The 17,424-nt window shown below is 40.9% G+C and overlaps 1 protein-coding gene across 6 annotated transcripts in view; it reads left to right on the top strand.

Annotated features, from left to right (window-relative positions):
- The first annotated feature begins 9,194 nt into the window (after nt 1-9,194).
- Nucleotides 9,195-17,424, top strand: part of fam131ba (family with sequence similarity 131 member Ba) — a 33,584-nt gene continuing 25,354 nt past the window's right edge. For 4 of the 6 annotated variants that reach the window (XM_084422973.1, XM_084422972.1, XM_084422970.1 and 1 more), the window contains exon 1: nt 9,223-9,374. In XM_084422973.1, coding sequence (XP_084279099.1) covers nt 9,347-9,374 — 28 coding nt within the window. In that variant the 5' untranslated portion in view covers nt 9,223-9,346. Of the gene's footprint in view, nt 9,375-17,424 lie in introns of all 6 variants that reach the window. The other 2 variants (XM_084422971.1, XM_084422974.1) reach the window with 2 other exon arrangements.

Genomic DNA, 17,424 nt, shown 5'->3' with positions numbered 1-17,424 from the left:
CAATGCAATAAAATCTGAGATTTGTCTATCTCTTTAACCTTTATTTAGGCTAACTGACAAAAGTACAAACAGAAGATTTCTAATGGTTTCACTGACCAACAAAATTGTATTTTGTAAATATGAACACATTTTGATTTTGATGGCTGCAACACACTCCAAAAAAAGTTGGAACAGAGGCATGTTAACCACTGTGTAGTCTCAGCTTCCCATGTCACGCCCATGGATCGTTGGCTAAACGTCTGATGCATATATAGCACACAAAATTGGAAACACTTCAGGAGTTTCAAAGTCTCTCATAGTTTCTTTAAAATATGTCAAGAGTTTTGACACACTGGTCTGTTATTGTAGAGACATCAACGTTACATTTTCACACCCCTAAACATGTCGCGGAACAAAATGAACTGTGATTGGTTGCTTTACATGTCAATCAGACGGCCTCTGGGCGGTCCTTGGCCAATGAAAGCTGCGATGGAGTCCAGAACTTCTGCCGTCAGTCTGAAGGTCTGGCTACGTGAGACTCACCACTGTGCCACATCACCTTTTCTTTTAATTACACTTGTTAATCATTTGGGAATTGAGGATACTAATTGTTGCAGTTTTGCCCAATCTCACCTAATACAAGCTCAGCAGTCGTTGTTGTTTGAGTCTCCTTTTCATGATGGGCTATACATTTTCAATAGGATACAGATCTGGACTGCAGGCAGGCCAGTCAAGCGCATCCAATCCGGTGTAGAATGTCTACGAAACCACTCTGTTGTAGCACGTGCAGAACGAGGCCTGCAATTGTCTTGCTTCCCAGGAAAGAGATCATCTTGATGGCAATATATGTCTCAGTACAGTCCTGAATCCTGATATACGCCTTCACGTACCTTCACACAAATGCAAGTCACCCATACCGTTTGCACTTATGCACCCACATACCATGACAGATGTTTGCTTTTGCACCTGTCGCTGATGAAAGTCTGGATGGTCCCTTTCGTCTTTGGGACTGAGAACTTGATGTCTGTTCTTCCCAAATAAAAGTGGACTCGTAGAATTGAAATGTGGACTCATCTGATCACAGCACACATTTCCACTGTCTTCTAGACCATCTGAGATGAGCTCGGGCCCAGAGAACTCAGCAGAATCTCGGCATAGAACTGATGTATAGCTTTCTCCTTGCGTAACATAGATTCAAGTTGCATTTCTTGATGCAGTGGCAGACTGTGTAAAGTGACAATGGTTTTGCAAAGTACTCCTGAGCCCATGTTGCTGTATTTAACACAGTAAGAGGATGGTTTCTCATGTAATACCATCTGAGGGCTCGAAGGTCACGCACATTCAACAGAGGTCTCCTTGCCCTACACAGACTGAGATTTCTCTGGATTCTCTGAATCTTTTCACAATATGGTACTGTAGATGGTGAAAGACCTAAATTCTTTGCAATCTTGCATTGAGAAATGTGATTTTTATATTGTTTAACAATTCTCTCATGAAATTTGGAAAATGACCCATCTTTGCTTGCAAGACCAAGACTTTGGTGGTTCACAATATCCTCACCTATTACTAATTCACCTGCTATAATTGTGGACTGTTTTAAAACGGTTTAACCTGGATTTATACTCTTTTCACTTTTATTTTGCCTCTGTCCCAACTTTTTTGGAGTGTGTTGCAGCCATTAAATATACAAATTTGTTTATATTCTAAAAATAGAATGAAGTTGGTCAGTGAAAACATTGGAAATCTTTTCTTTGCACTTTTGTCAGTTAAATAAAGGTTCAAGAGAATGAACAAATTTAGTTTTTATTGCATTTTACAAAATGCCCCAACTTTTCTAAAAATTGGGTTGTAATTCATTTCTAGCTACATCTTCAACAGTGTAATTGTTTATTACGGTAAACAATTACTTGTAAATTACGGTAAACGATTACGGTACTAATTACTTTCTAAATCACATATCAACCTCGACCAGTTGAACAATACAAGGAACATGAAAATGCTCTTTTAATACGTTCAAATAAATAATATAAAATTGCATAAATTACTAATTAAATTCTTCTTCTTCCTACTTAAAGTTATAAGGTTAGGCCTACATTAAAAACATACATTTTAACATGATATGTTAAAATGTTAAATCCACTATTGTTTTATATAGAATTGTTCTATAGTATTTAATGCAATTACATCAAAAGTATCCCTCATTTTACTTTTCCAAGGGTCTATTACATTATATTATATTGAATATTAAAGGTTTTTGTGTCTTTTATATATATATATATATATATATATATTATATATTTTATATATTATTTATATATATAATATATTATTTTTTAAGTGAAAAAATAAAATTAGACACTTGGAATAAGAATGTCCCGACCCCGAACTGAAGGCACCGAGTGGCATGTTGCTATTGTTATTACTGTTTTATCTAATATTTATTGTAATTCTTGGGATTATTATTATTCAACAATTGCATGAGTTAGATCAACATTAATTTGCTATTCATTAAAATCTATAGGCTAGTTGAGTAAAATCAGCCAGTTTAAATGAATAGTGTTGCTATTATGATATATCTTCAACTAAAATATGGGCAATTAAATAATTATATGTTTATACCTGCCCATAAGAATACATTTACCTTTCAGATGAATCTCTTTTACTGCTGCTTTTTCTGTCATTATTGAATTATTCAGGCTAGGGGCCATCTAAATAAAATAGAATAAAATAGATTTATTCTTCTATTTATTTCCCTTAATAACACATTGGCTGATGCATCATAATCATGCACAAGCTCAAATGTCTTATCTAAACATGTTACAATTTAAAAGTAATTCCATATTGTTGTTAAGGGAAGCATATTTCCTCATATTTCCCAACTGTAATACTGCAATATATATAGTTAAATAGTATCACATTGTATTTCCCCATAGGGCCAGATTGTTTTAGTGTTGTTCATGACCGTACCAGCATTAATCTAGTCTCTATTGGCATTATAATAGCTTTTCCTGGCATGTAGTGTGTAGTTTTCACCAGAAGAGGGCAATAGTCAATAGTTTACGATCTGTTTAGCAAGAGAACCTGGAGATTGAACTCCAGGGAGTGTGGTTATATAGCCAGACTCTCCCAGTACAGTCATTATCCTAATAAACACATAACCGAAGTGAAGCTGACAGCAAGACTACAGTACAGCAGTTAAGATTTGAGATTGTGTTGTGCGGTATGGAGAGGATACTCAATCTCATTTAAGCAAGGGCTGGCACAATATGTCACCTCACAGGACTGCCAAAATAACATAATTTCTGCTGCGTTTCCAACCGAGATGCATGTCTAAACAGGCTTCCTCTTTATTTAAAAATTGCTTGGCCTTGTATTCGCATATATATTCAAGACTTTGTCTGGTAAGCATGCCACAGTGAATCAGCTGTGCTGCTGAATCATTATTTTTTTAAATAGAAGTAGATGAACCGTAATTAAGATCTAGCGAGATTATCACTTGCAAAGTACAATTTAAAAGCCGTTATTTGCATGCTGATTTCTTTTTGCTTTTTCTTTTCTTAAAGCACTTTCCATTTTTAAAAGCACTTTAAACCTAAGCAGGCACAGAAGAAATGTCAGTTCAGATAAAGCAGATCACAAAGTTTCCTCTAGCTGTGACTGGTATAATTTTGCCTTGCTAACACCCACGTATCATATAAAGTATTAAGGGAAGACTCTGTTTAGCGGGTGTTGTCAGTGGTCTCCCTCAAGGAGAAATTACAGTGGCAATGCTAATAAGCATTTATGCTCCCTTGAGCAAATTAAGAAGGGAGAAGACAAGCACTCTTTCCTAGACAGAGTAATAATCGCAATGCCCCTGGCACTCATTTAGGGTAGCATGCCATCATATTATTTGAGTGACTTGATTTCCACCGTTATTACTTCTTGAGACTATCAGGGGACACAAAACATTGGTTACGCGAAATACTTTATATTGTGAATGTTTTTTCCCTCTTGAGTTGGCAAATCCAGAAGTCGATCATGACCTGAATTGTGAAATGTGCTGCTATGTATTTATATGTACAAGTATTCCAAACAACTCAATTTAAAATAATACTTTTTAAACTGATGTTTAAAATTTGCTCACAGATTCAGCCATTTTACTCACATTGTTTATTATTTTATATTACACTCACTACCAGCCTATTTACTAGGTACACCTGTGCAATTGCTCGTTAATGCAACTCAATGCATTTAAGCATGTAGAAATGGTCAAGACGATCTGCTGAAGTCAAACTGAGCATCAGAATGGAGAAGGAAGGTGATTTAAGTGTCTTTGAATGCGGCACAGTTGTTGGTGCCAGATGGGCTGGTCTGAGTATTTCAGAAACTGCTGATCTACTGGGATTTTCACACATTTTCCACCATCTCTAGAGAAAATTCCAAAAAAGAGAAAATCTTCAGTGAGCAGTATATCTGTTGGCAAAAATGCCTGGTTGATGCCAGAGGTCAGAGGAGAATGACCAGGTTCGAGCTGGTAGAAAGGCAACAGTAACTGTCGTTACAACCGAGAGCTACAGAAGAGCATCTCTAAATGCACAATACGTCGAACACTGATGCAGATGTGCTACAGCAGCAGAAGACCACACCGAGTGCCACTCCTGTCAGCTAAGAACAGCAAACTGAGGCTACAATCCCCCCAAAATTGGACAAGAAGATTGGAAAAACGTTGCCTGGTCTGAAAAGTTTCGATTTCTCTTGTGACGTTCAGATGGTAGGGTCAGTATTTGGCGTAAACAACATAAAAGCATGGATCCATCCTGCCTTTTATCAACAGTTCAGGCTGCTGGTGGTGTAATGGTGTGGGGGATATTTTCTTGGCACACTTTGGGCCTCTTAGTACCAATTGAGAATCTTTTAAACCTGAGTATTATTGCTGACTGTGTCCATCCCTTTATGACCACAGTGTACCCATCTTCTGATGGCTACTTCCAACAGGATAACGTGCTATGTCACAAAGCTCAAATCATCTCAAACTGTTTTTTTTTAACATGACAATGAGTTCACTACACAAATGGCCTCAACAGTCACCAGATCTCAAACCAATAGAGAACCTTTGGAATGTGGAGGAACGGGAGATTCGCAGACGACAAATCTGCAGCAACTGATTGATGCTATCATGTCAATATGGGCCAAAATCTCTAAGGAATGTTTCCAACACCTTGTTGAATCTTTGCCACGAAGAGTTAAGCCAGTTCTGAAGGCAAAAGTGGGCAAAAAGGGGTACCTAATAAAGAGGCCAGTGAGTGTATTATATTATATTATAACTAAGCCCATATGCTAACATGCATGCTTGGGTTGAGATAGATAGATAGATAGATAGATAGATAGATAGATAGATAAACAAACAAACACTTTAGACGAACTAACCCTTTGAAGCAAACACATTTGTAGATCAAGTAAACTATAGAGCCCTTGCACAGGTACAAAGTGACAGGGCTGCGATCTCTGGGTGATTCACATTCTCCGTGGGTCAAAGAAATGTTCAGAGTGAATAAAACCCTGCTGAATTACTTTGGTCTAACATGGAGCTATTGATCGTGGCCAAGGGCAGTAGATCCGGGCCGGAGCCTGGCCCTCTGTCTGAATTATAGCTCTTTCAGCACAGCACAGGGCAAATGTACTCACACTGCGAATGTAAAGGGAAGAAATCGGATTTGCAGCGGCTGTTCTGCAGTTTGCTATGGGGATTGTTCAGAGCATTTTCCCCCATCATCATGCCTTCTATAGAACATTGAGAGGTCAGTACATGTTCAGTGTTATTTATAGTTATGCAATTAACATGACAGTATGTGGCAAGCATGTACTGTAGCCTAAAAGCATGGAACAACAATGTTAAGTTGACAGCATGCAAACTTAAATTTATATGGTGCATATACAGTTAAGATGATTTGATAGACAAACACACATAAAATAGGCAAGAAAGACATAGGAAGTCCCAGCCTCAAAGTGAATTTGATGTCAGTCACTGCTTTGAAAGTGAGAGATAGGGTGGAGAAAGGGAGGGAGAATGAGGGAGGGAGAATGAGAAAAGGATGACTCACCCTTTGAGAGAGCCTCCTGTAACTTCAGGCAAGCTGTTGGGCGCATAAATAAATGATGATATGGTGTCCCAATGTTGGTTTTGTGATGTCTGGATGAGCCTTCTCCCTCCCTCTTCCTCTCTATTTATTTCCCTCAGTGTCAGGAATACGCCTCCTTTTTTGAGTTGGGGAAAGTTGAGACATTGATTCGTGTAGAGTCATTTATATAGTACGACGTGTCGACACTTTGGGCTTCTGAATTTATGGAGCTGTTGGTATGTTGATGTGCTATCAATGGTGTTTTGACTGTCTGACGATTGCGTTGAGTAAGCTGACCTATGTTAAATCAACTTGCTAACAAGGTTTGTTGCGAAATAATTGTAGAGTTTAATTGTAATTGAAGACATTTTTGAAACAAGAAAAAAATCTCACTATTTAGGAAGAGAGAGGGGTAAGCTTTTTGCTTAAGAAATAAAGATTTTTGTGTTTTCTGTGTCACGTTTTAGGTTTGTTTTTGTGTCATGTCTGTGTTTCTAGGTTAGCTTTCCAGTTATTTAGTCATTCCAGTTAATTAGTTCAGTTCACCTCTGTTCCCTGCCTGTTTATCACTATGGTTTCTGATTGATTTGAGTATTCTGTTAATTATCTTGTTAGCTCCTTTGCCCGTGCATTTAAGCCCTCAGTTCCAATGTGTTCCTGGTCTTGCATTTTTTGATGTCAGTGTGTTCGTGGTTGTGTTTCCTCCAAGTTATTCTTCTGGTTATTATTTTGATTCTTGGATTAAAGATTTATTTTGAGTATCTCCTTCGTCGTGAGCTTCATTACAGCCACTGACCGTGACACTGTGTTGGCAAAGCGAAATTTTCAGCAGCCATTAAGTCCTAAGTATAGCCAATTTTGTCCAAGCACTGACTGTGTGACGTAATTTTCATTATCAGGAGGGTCTGCGGATGTCCGCGAAACACTATCTGTATGCATCCAAAATCGCATACTTCCCAATAATATAGTAGGCAAAAAACAGTGTTACAAAAGAAGTATGCCCGAATTAACAGTACTCATAAAAGAGTTGGCAAAAAGTACCTGGATTACCTACTACTTCCAGCGAGATTCTTAAGTGCGCATACGATGGACACTTTACTATCCCATGAGGCCACGGGAGAGGATTTGCGAATGGCGGTGAAGCAACGCAACTGACTCTGGTAGGTCACTAGAATAAGTAATTACTCAAAATAAGTATCTACTCAAGAGAGTATGGGTGCTTCTCATTTCTTATTCATGCTCACGTCTTATCTCCACCCCCTTAGGATGTGAGGGAACCTGTATATCCTCGCTCATGACTTCTTTAGGAAGCTTCCTCACACCTCATTCCTCGCAAGTCCAATTAGAGAATTGAGATGTCCTTCAAGATGGCTGAATTCAATCGGTTTCTGGGTCACGGGCTGTAGGACGGAAGAGCGAGGAAATGAGGAAGCATTAATTAGAGTATTGAGAAGCACCTTATGCAATTATGGACGCAGCCTTTGTGTCCACGAGGACGGTGCGTGTACAACAGCGTATGTGCGAGTGACTTGAGCGCTTGAAAAATAGATAGCAAATGCGTCTTTCCACGTTCACGGCCAAAGGAGTATACTTTGACGGAGCGGAACATGAAATATACCTGGGCCTTTACACTATCAGTGTCACGTGATCCTTCAAAAATAATTCTAATATGCTGATTTGATGCTCACGAAACACTTATTATAATTATCAATGTTGAAAACAGTGCTGCTTTTCAGGATTCTTTAATGAACTTGAAGGTTCAACAGCATTCATGTGAAACAGAAATATATGTAACAATGTAAATGTCTTTACTGGCACTTTTGATCAATTTATTGCGTTCTTGCTGAATAAAAGTTTCCAAATAACTAAATGTAGATAAATATATGGTCACGTGGCAAAAAGTCGGCTTACTCTGCTCTGTCCCTATACAGAAAAAAATTGTGTCTGTGTTTTAAAGTGTAAGTTTATGAGGATAAACAAAATGCTCTCAATTAAAAGTGTATCTTCTATTGTGGATTTGATTTAAAACATGATAACACCAAGTGAAAAACGAAATGCTTGGATAATTGTAGTACATTTCATAACACATTTGCAAAGCAAAAAGCAGTCAACCTCGGCATCTGTCTGGACAGCTCCCTGTAATATTACCACACGCACACATATTTCATCCGTTCTTTTACTCTTCCCATCCCATCCCTGTCATCCCTTCTTTCCTCTCCTCATCACTCTTGCTCCCTCTCTCTCTCCTCCTGAATACTAATTCAAGCTGCACAGCCTCATGCTCCTTAATATGAGTCAAAGCACACCTCCTGGGTTAGCCCTCTCCATTCCTCTTCAAAGCTTCTTCTTCCGGCAGTGCTGGCCGAATGCAGTGACAGAACTAGTTTTAGAAAAAAAGAAGGAAAAGGAAGGAACCTTGCTTGCTTGAGGCAGGGAGAGTGCGCATGTACAGTCTGGACAGCGTGTGTGCCTGTGTGTGGGTACATTCAAGGTTATGGATCTCTACGGACACACTGGACATGACAAGCAATCGTGATGAACCGTTTTTATATAGATGTACGAAACTCTTCGATTTGAGTGTGAGAAAGGACGCAAAGAGGGAGTCTGAGGTATCAAGAGGGATAAATAGATGGTTGTGTATGCTTTTGGAGAGTGCAAGCGCAACAGGAAAAAATGGAGCAAGGGAGGGGCGGCAAGAGTTGGGTGGGGAGACAGATGCACCGCATTGTCAAACGATAATGGAGAGAACACCAAAGAAAAGAGATGCCCCGCACGATTAGCCAAGATATTGATCCTCTCAGTCCTGGAACTCCAGGGAATTGCATGTAACTTCTGATCAGCGCTCTTTCCTCTTGTTGTCATTGACATTTCTCAATGTCACTGTCAGCTGTTTGATACTTCAAACATTTGTATTGATTACAAAGGGATTTAAAGGGGACATAAGTGGCCGGCGAGAGATTTCACAGCAATCTCTCCTGTTTCACAGACACACTGACTTAGTGACTGACTAACTCTGATATCTCGTCTCACCAGAGAGTATTGAGGGGGTTGCAGTGAGCCAAGGAGGGAGGGAGGGAGGGTGGATGACGGCGAGAGCGTGTTGGAGGCACACACACACACACTCGCTCTCGTATACAGCCTTACAGAGACAGGAGGGGAGAGTCAGAGACGTGGAGAAGAAGAGGAGTGAGAGAGAGAAGGAGAGAATGTCTGCTGAGAGGGTGGCTCTCGTTCCTTGTTCACAAACCGGCCCTCGCTGAGACACCATGGGCTGTATCGGATCCCGCACCATCAGTAAGACCCTCTCCGTTTTGCTAGCCTTTCTTTTCCAGGTTGAAAGGAGACCAGCCAGGGGTAGAGGAGCGATAGGCAACGCTCCGCTCATAAGCATCCCCCTTCTCGGGGAAAACGTGTGTGTTTCTATGGAAACCTTTTGGTTAAAGGCCATTTGTCCTCCAGGCTTTGACAGTGATTCGGCACGCTGCTCGTGGGAAGCCGGGATGTCTGCTTTTGAGAGCCGTTAGTGCGTCTGGAATTGATATCCGTATGTGTCCGCCTGCATGCGGTAGGTGCCGTTCACCCGGCGGTTTTAAAGATCTGAAGTGGAATTTTTGGAGCGAATGGTTGCATTCGATGCATATCCAGAACGTATGGTCTCAAAGACTCGCCACATTTGACACCGTGCTAAGGTCACGTCAGGAGCTGTTTGTGTGAAAATAGCAGCAGTTCACAGGTTTGAGCGTGTACGCTCGTGCGTTGCTCAAAGAGGTTAACTGAAGAGGGTGTTTTTCAGGATCAGAGGTGCAGGGTCCACGCGCTCACGAGCAAAAAGCGCTCAGGTGTGACGTGGAGCTGGATGCGCCTCACATGTAGGTCAAATTCTGCAAAGTCAATGGGCACCTGTTCCCGCCAAATGGGTACGCTTTAACACAGTCGTCGATGACAAATTGCAGGTGTTTTGGTGCGATTAATATTCTGTTGTAACCGTGAGACGGCAGGCAGGCAAACAGAGAGAGGACACAGAATTGTTCTTCTTAAACGTGTTTTATGATGTTGTACGCCCATTAAGACGAGGGCGCAGCATCAAAACAAACACAGGCAGCTGATGGAGTGATAAAAAAAGAAATGCCGCTGTATTTGACCTTTGATTGTCATTGAGCTGTGATGTCACAGGAACACGGAGTCTAGGTTTCTTTCACATAAAAAGCTATTGCAGAAAGTGTCAGAGCGGGACATATTGGGTAATTAGGGAAGCCCGTATTTATATCCTCCTGAGAGAGCTAAATTTAATCACCTCTTATAGAAATGCTTATTTTTTAGACTAAAAATTCTTGCATCTTAAAGTTGTGGCACTGAATTTAGCTGGCTATCTGTTATGTGCTCTGGGGAGGAGCGTGGATGGCATATTTAGTGTGTTTGGCTATAAATAGTGTCTACTTTACAGTGACCGAAAAGGAGAGGAGAGAGGACAAGATGCATGCTAAATAATATGGGTCAAGTGCCTGATATGGGCCTGTGGTTGTTCACCCCCTTATTTTGAGTGAGGCAAACACTTTTCATGTAAGCTGAGGAAATTTATGTGCTGTCGACATGTTGCACTGACACTTTTAATGGCTCAACCAAGGCCCTGTTATCGATTTATTTTGTTATTCTTGACTTCATGAGCTCACAAAGCAAATTGTTGCTATAGCCAGAAATAGAAACATTCTTAGTCTACAATGATCATCACAAATCCTTTAGAGATTCAGTGCTAACAGTAAAATGCATTGCATATATTACTTGCAAACCTTTTTGTCAGGTTTGGATTTTTTAATTGGAGTCCTGTGTAGAAGCACTTACACAGCTATTGTTCCTCTCACAATATTGTGTAATGAATCAAGCACAGCCTTTAAAGGGCACTACCGAAACACCTGAATCTGGTGACAGACTGTAAAGGGCAATTGCAATACTAATCAAAGTATTAAACTAGAAATGTCCTCTTGCACCTTTCGGTAAACAAGCATGAAATAACACTTCACAGGCTTTCCTCATTAAAGTTATGTTAGATAGGCTGTCAAACATATTCACTGGGAATTTGCTATAATTATACGCTTCTGTACTTGAGCAGTGAGGGTCAGTATTAAGCATTAACATATTATCATGGATTAAGATAGTATACATTTTCAAATTTGTATAACAGGTAAGGGATAAGACTTATTTTTTTTTATAGTTTTTATAGACTTGATGTATAAAACTCTTTCATGGTGATGGTCCTTTTTATAGATTACCTATGTTTTTCTTTATATTCCATAAAACAAACATCTTTATATGAAACATATGATATTATGTTATATTTACTTTTATGAAACGGTTAGTTCCAGTCCTTGATTCTGATTCACGATAAAACACGGCTATGACCGCTTCACCCAATGGTTCTATGTATCACTACACAACACCCCTAGCAACTGATATCGTTCATTGAAGCTTATAAAGTAGATTCGATCGAGTAAGTGAGTGTACCTGCATTTACAGTAGATATAGCATTTTTCTTCAGGTCAGTCCTCTATTCGTAATAAAAAATCAGTTTGAATGTCCGCTGTGATATTTTGTCCTTTTAACAGTTAACTTAAGGGGTTTTGTTGCGTCTAGCTTCACCGTGTTGACAAGAAGTTTCAGTCTTTTCAATATAAATGTCTTTCTCTACTGACTGACTCACTCATAAAGACAGTCTTTGTTGCCATCTAATGGCGAAATAATTTAACTTCTGTTGCTGTTCACGGTCAGGGACAATTTTTTTTCCAGCGGAAGCTGGAAACATATTCCACAACATATTTTTTTGCCTTTAATATTTGTATTGTGTGGTAACGTTAACCGTTTTATAAAAGCAATAAGGTAACTTACTCTCTGGTCACGCCTAACAACGCCCTTCAGCCATGACTTATTCACAATACCGCACACAGCCTCTCTCGTACCTTATTGCTTACATATGCCATCAAATATACAGTTAGCAGTCAGAATTAGTTGCCGTTACTATACAAAAATATTTTATTTATATATAATATAAAAGTATTCCAGAGCAGTGTAAAAGCATTGTTGTTGTAGCCGAATGATGAATGATCTGACCCAAGTAGTTCCGTCCCAAATAGGTGTCAGGGCCAGGGGTGGGTATAAAAAAGGCAAGTTGAGAAGTGTGTTGGCAAGCTTGAAAGTGAAATCACACACTTCTGTGTAATAAAATAGTTCTGTAAAAAAAACCAAAAAAACATTTTCTCTCTTTTTTTCTGTCCCTGTCTAACGTTACTGACTTTGTAGTGTTCTGGTTTACTATTGAAATTTGTGACACATCTTATATTGTTGACTCTTTTATGCTTGTGTTTGTCGAAGTCGCTTTGGATAAAAGCATTGCTAAATTAATAAATGTACATATAGATTGGTAAAATGTCGCATGTATTTGTTTGTCACAGGACTGTGGGTGAGAAACATTGTGTGGGTGTGTTTAGGAGGGCATCAGGTGGATGGCTCAGTTCTTGGCACTAATGTCGATGTTTGCACTGGTTCGCTCTCTGTACGTGTTTGTTCTGTTCTGAGCTATTGCGTTACTCAGGGATACCTCTTTGTATTGATTTCATTTCAAGCTCTGAAAGAGGGTCAGACAAGCTGACATACAGATGGTCTCTCTCTGTCTCTTTCACACACACTCAATCTAATGCTTGTGAGTGTGTGTGTCTGTGTGTGTGTGTGTGTGTGTGCGTGTGCCGTTTGCATGTGATTGCATGATCCAGCTTGTGTGGTGACAGACACGGTCCAAGGTGACTGGCTCAGTATGATTGAAAGGTTTAGGAGGAATCAGAGAGAGAGAGAGAGAGAGAGAGAGAGAGAGAGAGAGAGAGAGAGACCTCAAATAATTAGTCAGATGAGTAAAGGGAGAGAGGCAGAGAAAGAGGGTGATTGAGTAGAAAGTTTTTAAATGTCTTATAGTGAATTTATACCTCTTATCACTTTGGTAACACTTCAGAATACTGTTCCGTCATTAATGCATAACTACACAGGAACAAATGACTAATTATTTGGAACAGTATTCTAAAGTGAAAAGCATGACAACTCCTAGTATAACCTAGTAATGACTGAAGTCATTGTAAGCTTTTGAAGTTTTTGTAAGGTATGATATGATATGAAGATATGACTCAAGTGTTACCACATCCTTCTAGTCATTTGGAACAGTATTCTAAAGTGAACATCATGGTAACCAGTGTTGGTTACTCTTAAATATGTAATTAATTACTAGCTACTAATTACATCTTCAACAGTGTTATTGTAACATGTATGCTCTGTTTTTACTTTGTTTCCTTGAGTTTTTGGTTCTGTCCTGTTTTACCAGTGTGTCCTCTCAGTTGGCCTAGTTTTCCTAGTCTTGAGTCTGTTTGATTCATTACACTTGTCCAATTAATTATAGCTTATTAGTTCCCCATTTGTTCCAGCATTTATACTCCCTGTGTTCTTGCAGTCTTTGTCCTGTCTTGTTAATGTTGTGAAATCTGTTTCTGATTTTTTTGAGTATATTTGAATTAAAGACTTTTAAAGACTCCTGGATTATTATCTGCACGGGAGATTGGCGAGAGCCCACCATAGACTGTGATCGGCCTGCCACGTGAGCCTGAACCTCACGGAGAGTCTGACCAGGTGTGTGATCTGGAAACACAGCACGTCACTGAGGGAGTGCTTGTGGAGTCCGAGGGCATGGAGGGAAGCCCTACTCACAACCCTGCCATTGTGGATGCGAATTAAACGGCCTCTGGAAAATATTTGGACTCTGAAAGGAATTTGGAGGTGTTTGAGGAGGTAAATTCCCTGTTTCTTCCACCCCTGCTGGTCCCGCCCAGCCCTGAGTCTCCTGTTTCCCCGCTGGTTCCGCCCAGCCCTGAGTCTCCTGTTTCCCCACTGGTCCCACCCAGCCATGAGTCTCCTGTTTCCCCACTGGTTCCGCCCAGCCCTGAATCTCCTCTTTCTCCTCTGCTTCTACCCAGTCCTGAATCCCCTGTTTCCCCGCTGGTTCCACCCAGTCCTGTATCCCCTCTTTCTCCACTGGTTCCACCCATTTCTGTATCCCCTGTTTCCACTCTGGTTTCGGCTAGCCCTGAGTCTCCTGTTTCTCCACTGGTTCTGCCTAGCCCTGAGTCTACTGTTTCTCCGCTGCTTCCACCCAGTCCAGTATCCCCTCTTTCTCTGCTGCTTCCACCCAGTCCTTTATCCCCTCTTTCTCCACTGCTTCCACCCAGTCCTGTATCCCCTCTTTCTCCGCTGGTTCCACCCAGTCCTGTATCCCCTGTTTCCACTCTGGTTCTGCCTAGCCCTGAGTCTCCTGTTTCTCCACTGGTTCCGCCCAGCCCTGAGTCTGCTGTTTCTCCGCTGCTTCCACCCAGTCCTGTATCCCTTCTTTCTCCACTGCTTCCACCCAGTCCTGTATCCTCTCTCTCCGCTGGTTCCACCCAGTCCTGTATCCCCTGTTTCCACTCTGGTTCCGCCTTGCCCTGAGTCTCCTGTTTCTCCACTGGTTCCGCCCAGCCCTGAGTCTGCTATTTCTCCGCTGCTTCCACCCAGTCCTGTATCCCCTCTTTCTCCGCTGCTTCCACCCAGTCCTGTATCCTCTCTCTCCGCTGGTTCCACCCAGTCCTGTATCCCCTGTTTCCACTCTGGTTCCGCCTAGCCCTGAGTCTCCTGTTTCTCCACTGGTTCCGCCCAGCCCTAAGTCTGATGTTTCTCCGCTGCTTCCACCCAGTCCTGTATCCCCTCTTTCTCCGCTGCCTCCACCCAGTCCTGTATCCCCTCTTTCTCCGCTGCTTCCACCCAGTCCTGTATACCCTTTCTCTCCACTGGTTCCACCCAGTCCTGTATCCCCTGTTTCCACTCTGGTTCCGCCTAGCCCTGAGTCTCCTGTTTCTCCACTGGTTCTGCCCAGCCCTGAGTCTGCTGTTTCTCCGCTGCTTCCACCCAGTCCTGTATCCCCTCTTTCTCCGCTGCTTCCACCCAGTCCTGTATCCCCTCTTTCTCTGCTGCTTCCACCCAGTCCTGTATACCCTTTCTCTCCGCTGGTTCCACCCAGTCCTGTATCCCCTGTTTCCACTCTGGTTCCGCCTAGCCCTGAGTCTCCTGTTTCTCCACTGGTTCCGCCCAGCCCCATGTCGCCTGTGCTCCCTGTGATCCCTCCCAGCCTCCCTCTCCCACCTCCTCTTCCCAAATCAGCCAGTTCCTCAGCCCCACCTCCGCTGGTTCCCTTCAGCTCCTCTGCATCTCCAACTCCTTTTTGTGATGACCTGACTCGGAGCTTCATCTCTACAGCTCTGCCCGGTAAGGAGGTTCCCCTGGCTCCACTTCCAGCCTATAAATCCATCACTCGCGGCCTGTAGACCTATTGGCTCCGCCTTGGCTCCTTCCTCCCTTGACTCCACCAGAAAGCATCGTCCTGACGGCTTCACCGGGCTCCCTCGTCTCACTGACTCGGCCTCGTCAGACACCTTCCTGCACCTTCCTGCACCTGCCAGTGATGTTACATGGGCTCTTCATCCTTTCAGCTCCGCCTGGGTCTCCTTCTCCATCGGTCGTCCCGAGGGTGTCGTCAGCCAAGTCTCTACCATGGCTCCTCCCTCGGCTCCGCCCTGGGATATCATCCTGGCTGGACTCGGGACTTTCATTTGGCTCCCCCTGCACCTGGCTCCCCCTGGCTCCTCCCACCCTCCACTCACCCATGGAATGTTTTGTTTGCCCTGGACTGTTTTTGTCTTCTTCTGTTCAACTTCCCCTTCCTTTGGGATAATGTAACATGTATTCTCTGTTTACTTTGTTTCATTGTGTTTTCGGTTCGGTCCTGTTTTTACCTGTGTGCCGTGTCAGTTGAGCTAGTTTTCCTAGTCTGTGTCTGTTTGATTCATTAAACAAGTCGTCCAATTAATTAGCTTATTCGTGCCCTAATTTGTCTAATATTTATACGCCCTGTGTTCTTGCAGTTCTTGTCCTGTCTTGTCAATGTTGAGGTGTTGAGAAATCTGTTTCCCTGAATTTTACTGAGTATTTTTGAATTAAAGTGTCCTGGATTATTCCTGTCATGTGCCTTGTTCAGAACAACTACCCATACCAGTAGATTACTGTACTAATTACTTTCTCTAAAAAGTAATGCATTACTTATTACTATTTACTATCTAAATCTCATATCAACCTCAACCAGTTACAAGGATAGACATGAAACTGCTCTTTTAATTCTTTCAAATAAATAATATAACATTTTTGTGATCTGACCAAAGTATTTAAAGGGAGAAGGTTAAATTAAAAACATACATTTTAACATTAAACATTCAATTTTGATGTTAAATCCACTATTGTTTTATATAGAATTGTTCTATAGTCTACAGTATTTAATGCAATAACACCAGAAGTAACTGTAATTAAATTACAGAAAAATGAAGAGTAATCCCTTACTTTACTTTTTCAATGGAAAAGTAATTAAATTACAGTAATTAATGACTTAAGTAATTATTTACACCACTGATGGTAACCCACTAGCAATGACTCAAGTGTTACCAAATCCATCAGAAGCACTTACTATCCAAAACCTTTCAAAAACTTCAAAAGCTTACAATGACTTCAGTAATTACTAGGGAGTTATCATGCTTTTCACTTTAGAATACTGATCCAAATAATTAGTAATTGATTCTGAAGGATTTGGTAATACTTTAGTCATTACTAGTGGGTTATGATCTTCACTTTAGAATTAATTATAACCTATATTATGCTTTATTCATATTAATTATAAACATGTATATAGTACTTCTTAGTCCGCTGGGAGGTATGAAAAAATAGGTATTGAATAGTGAACTACCACATTCAATTCAGTGCTAATACTTACTAATTAGTTAGTTTTACTAGAGTGTTAATATTGCATTACTCTTTTGTTCCTGTGTAGTTATTCATTAATGATGGAACAGTGTTTCCATCACTTCCTATCCAGTGCTGTCTATAAAGGGAACTGATCCTCAGGACACTTTTAGGTTTTATTCTAATGGTGCCCCTAGACTTTCATTATTTTAAGCCACTGACATCCAGTTTCACCTGCTGTTCCTTCCAATTAAATTTGAGACAGTAGAAGCAGTTGTTTCTTTGAAAGATTTCCATTAATATTAGGTTGAAGGTCACTTCATAAACCGATCATTTAGAGGTGAGTTTTAAATCCCAAGTGAAGAAATGTTCAAAAATCACAAAGTTCTTTCTCTCTTTTAACTTAATTTGTAACAATTTTTTTTTGCTTAAGTTAGAAATGCCCAACTGGCATCACAACGTACAGATAAATCACAAAAAATGTGGTACTAAATTGAAG

Source organism: Rutilus rutilus (assembly GCF_951802725.1).
Source record: "Rutilus rutilus genome assembly, chromosome: 11".
Classification (NCBI taxonomy): domain Eukaryota; kingdom Metazoa; phylum Chordata; class Actinopteri; order Cypriniformes; family Leuciscidae; genus Rutilus; species Rutilus rutilus.
Note: the sequence above shows the minus strand (reverse complement) of the source record. Positions and strands in the feature narration are given on the sequence as shown.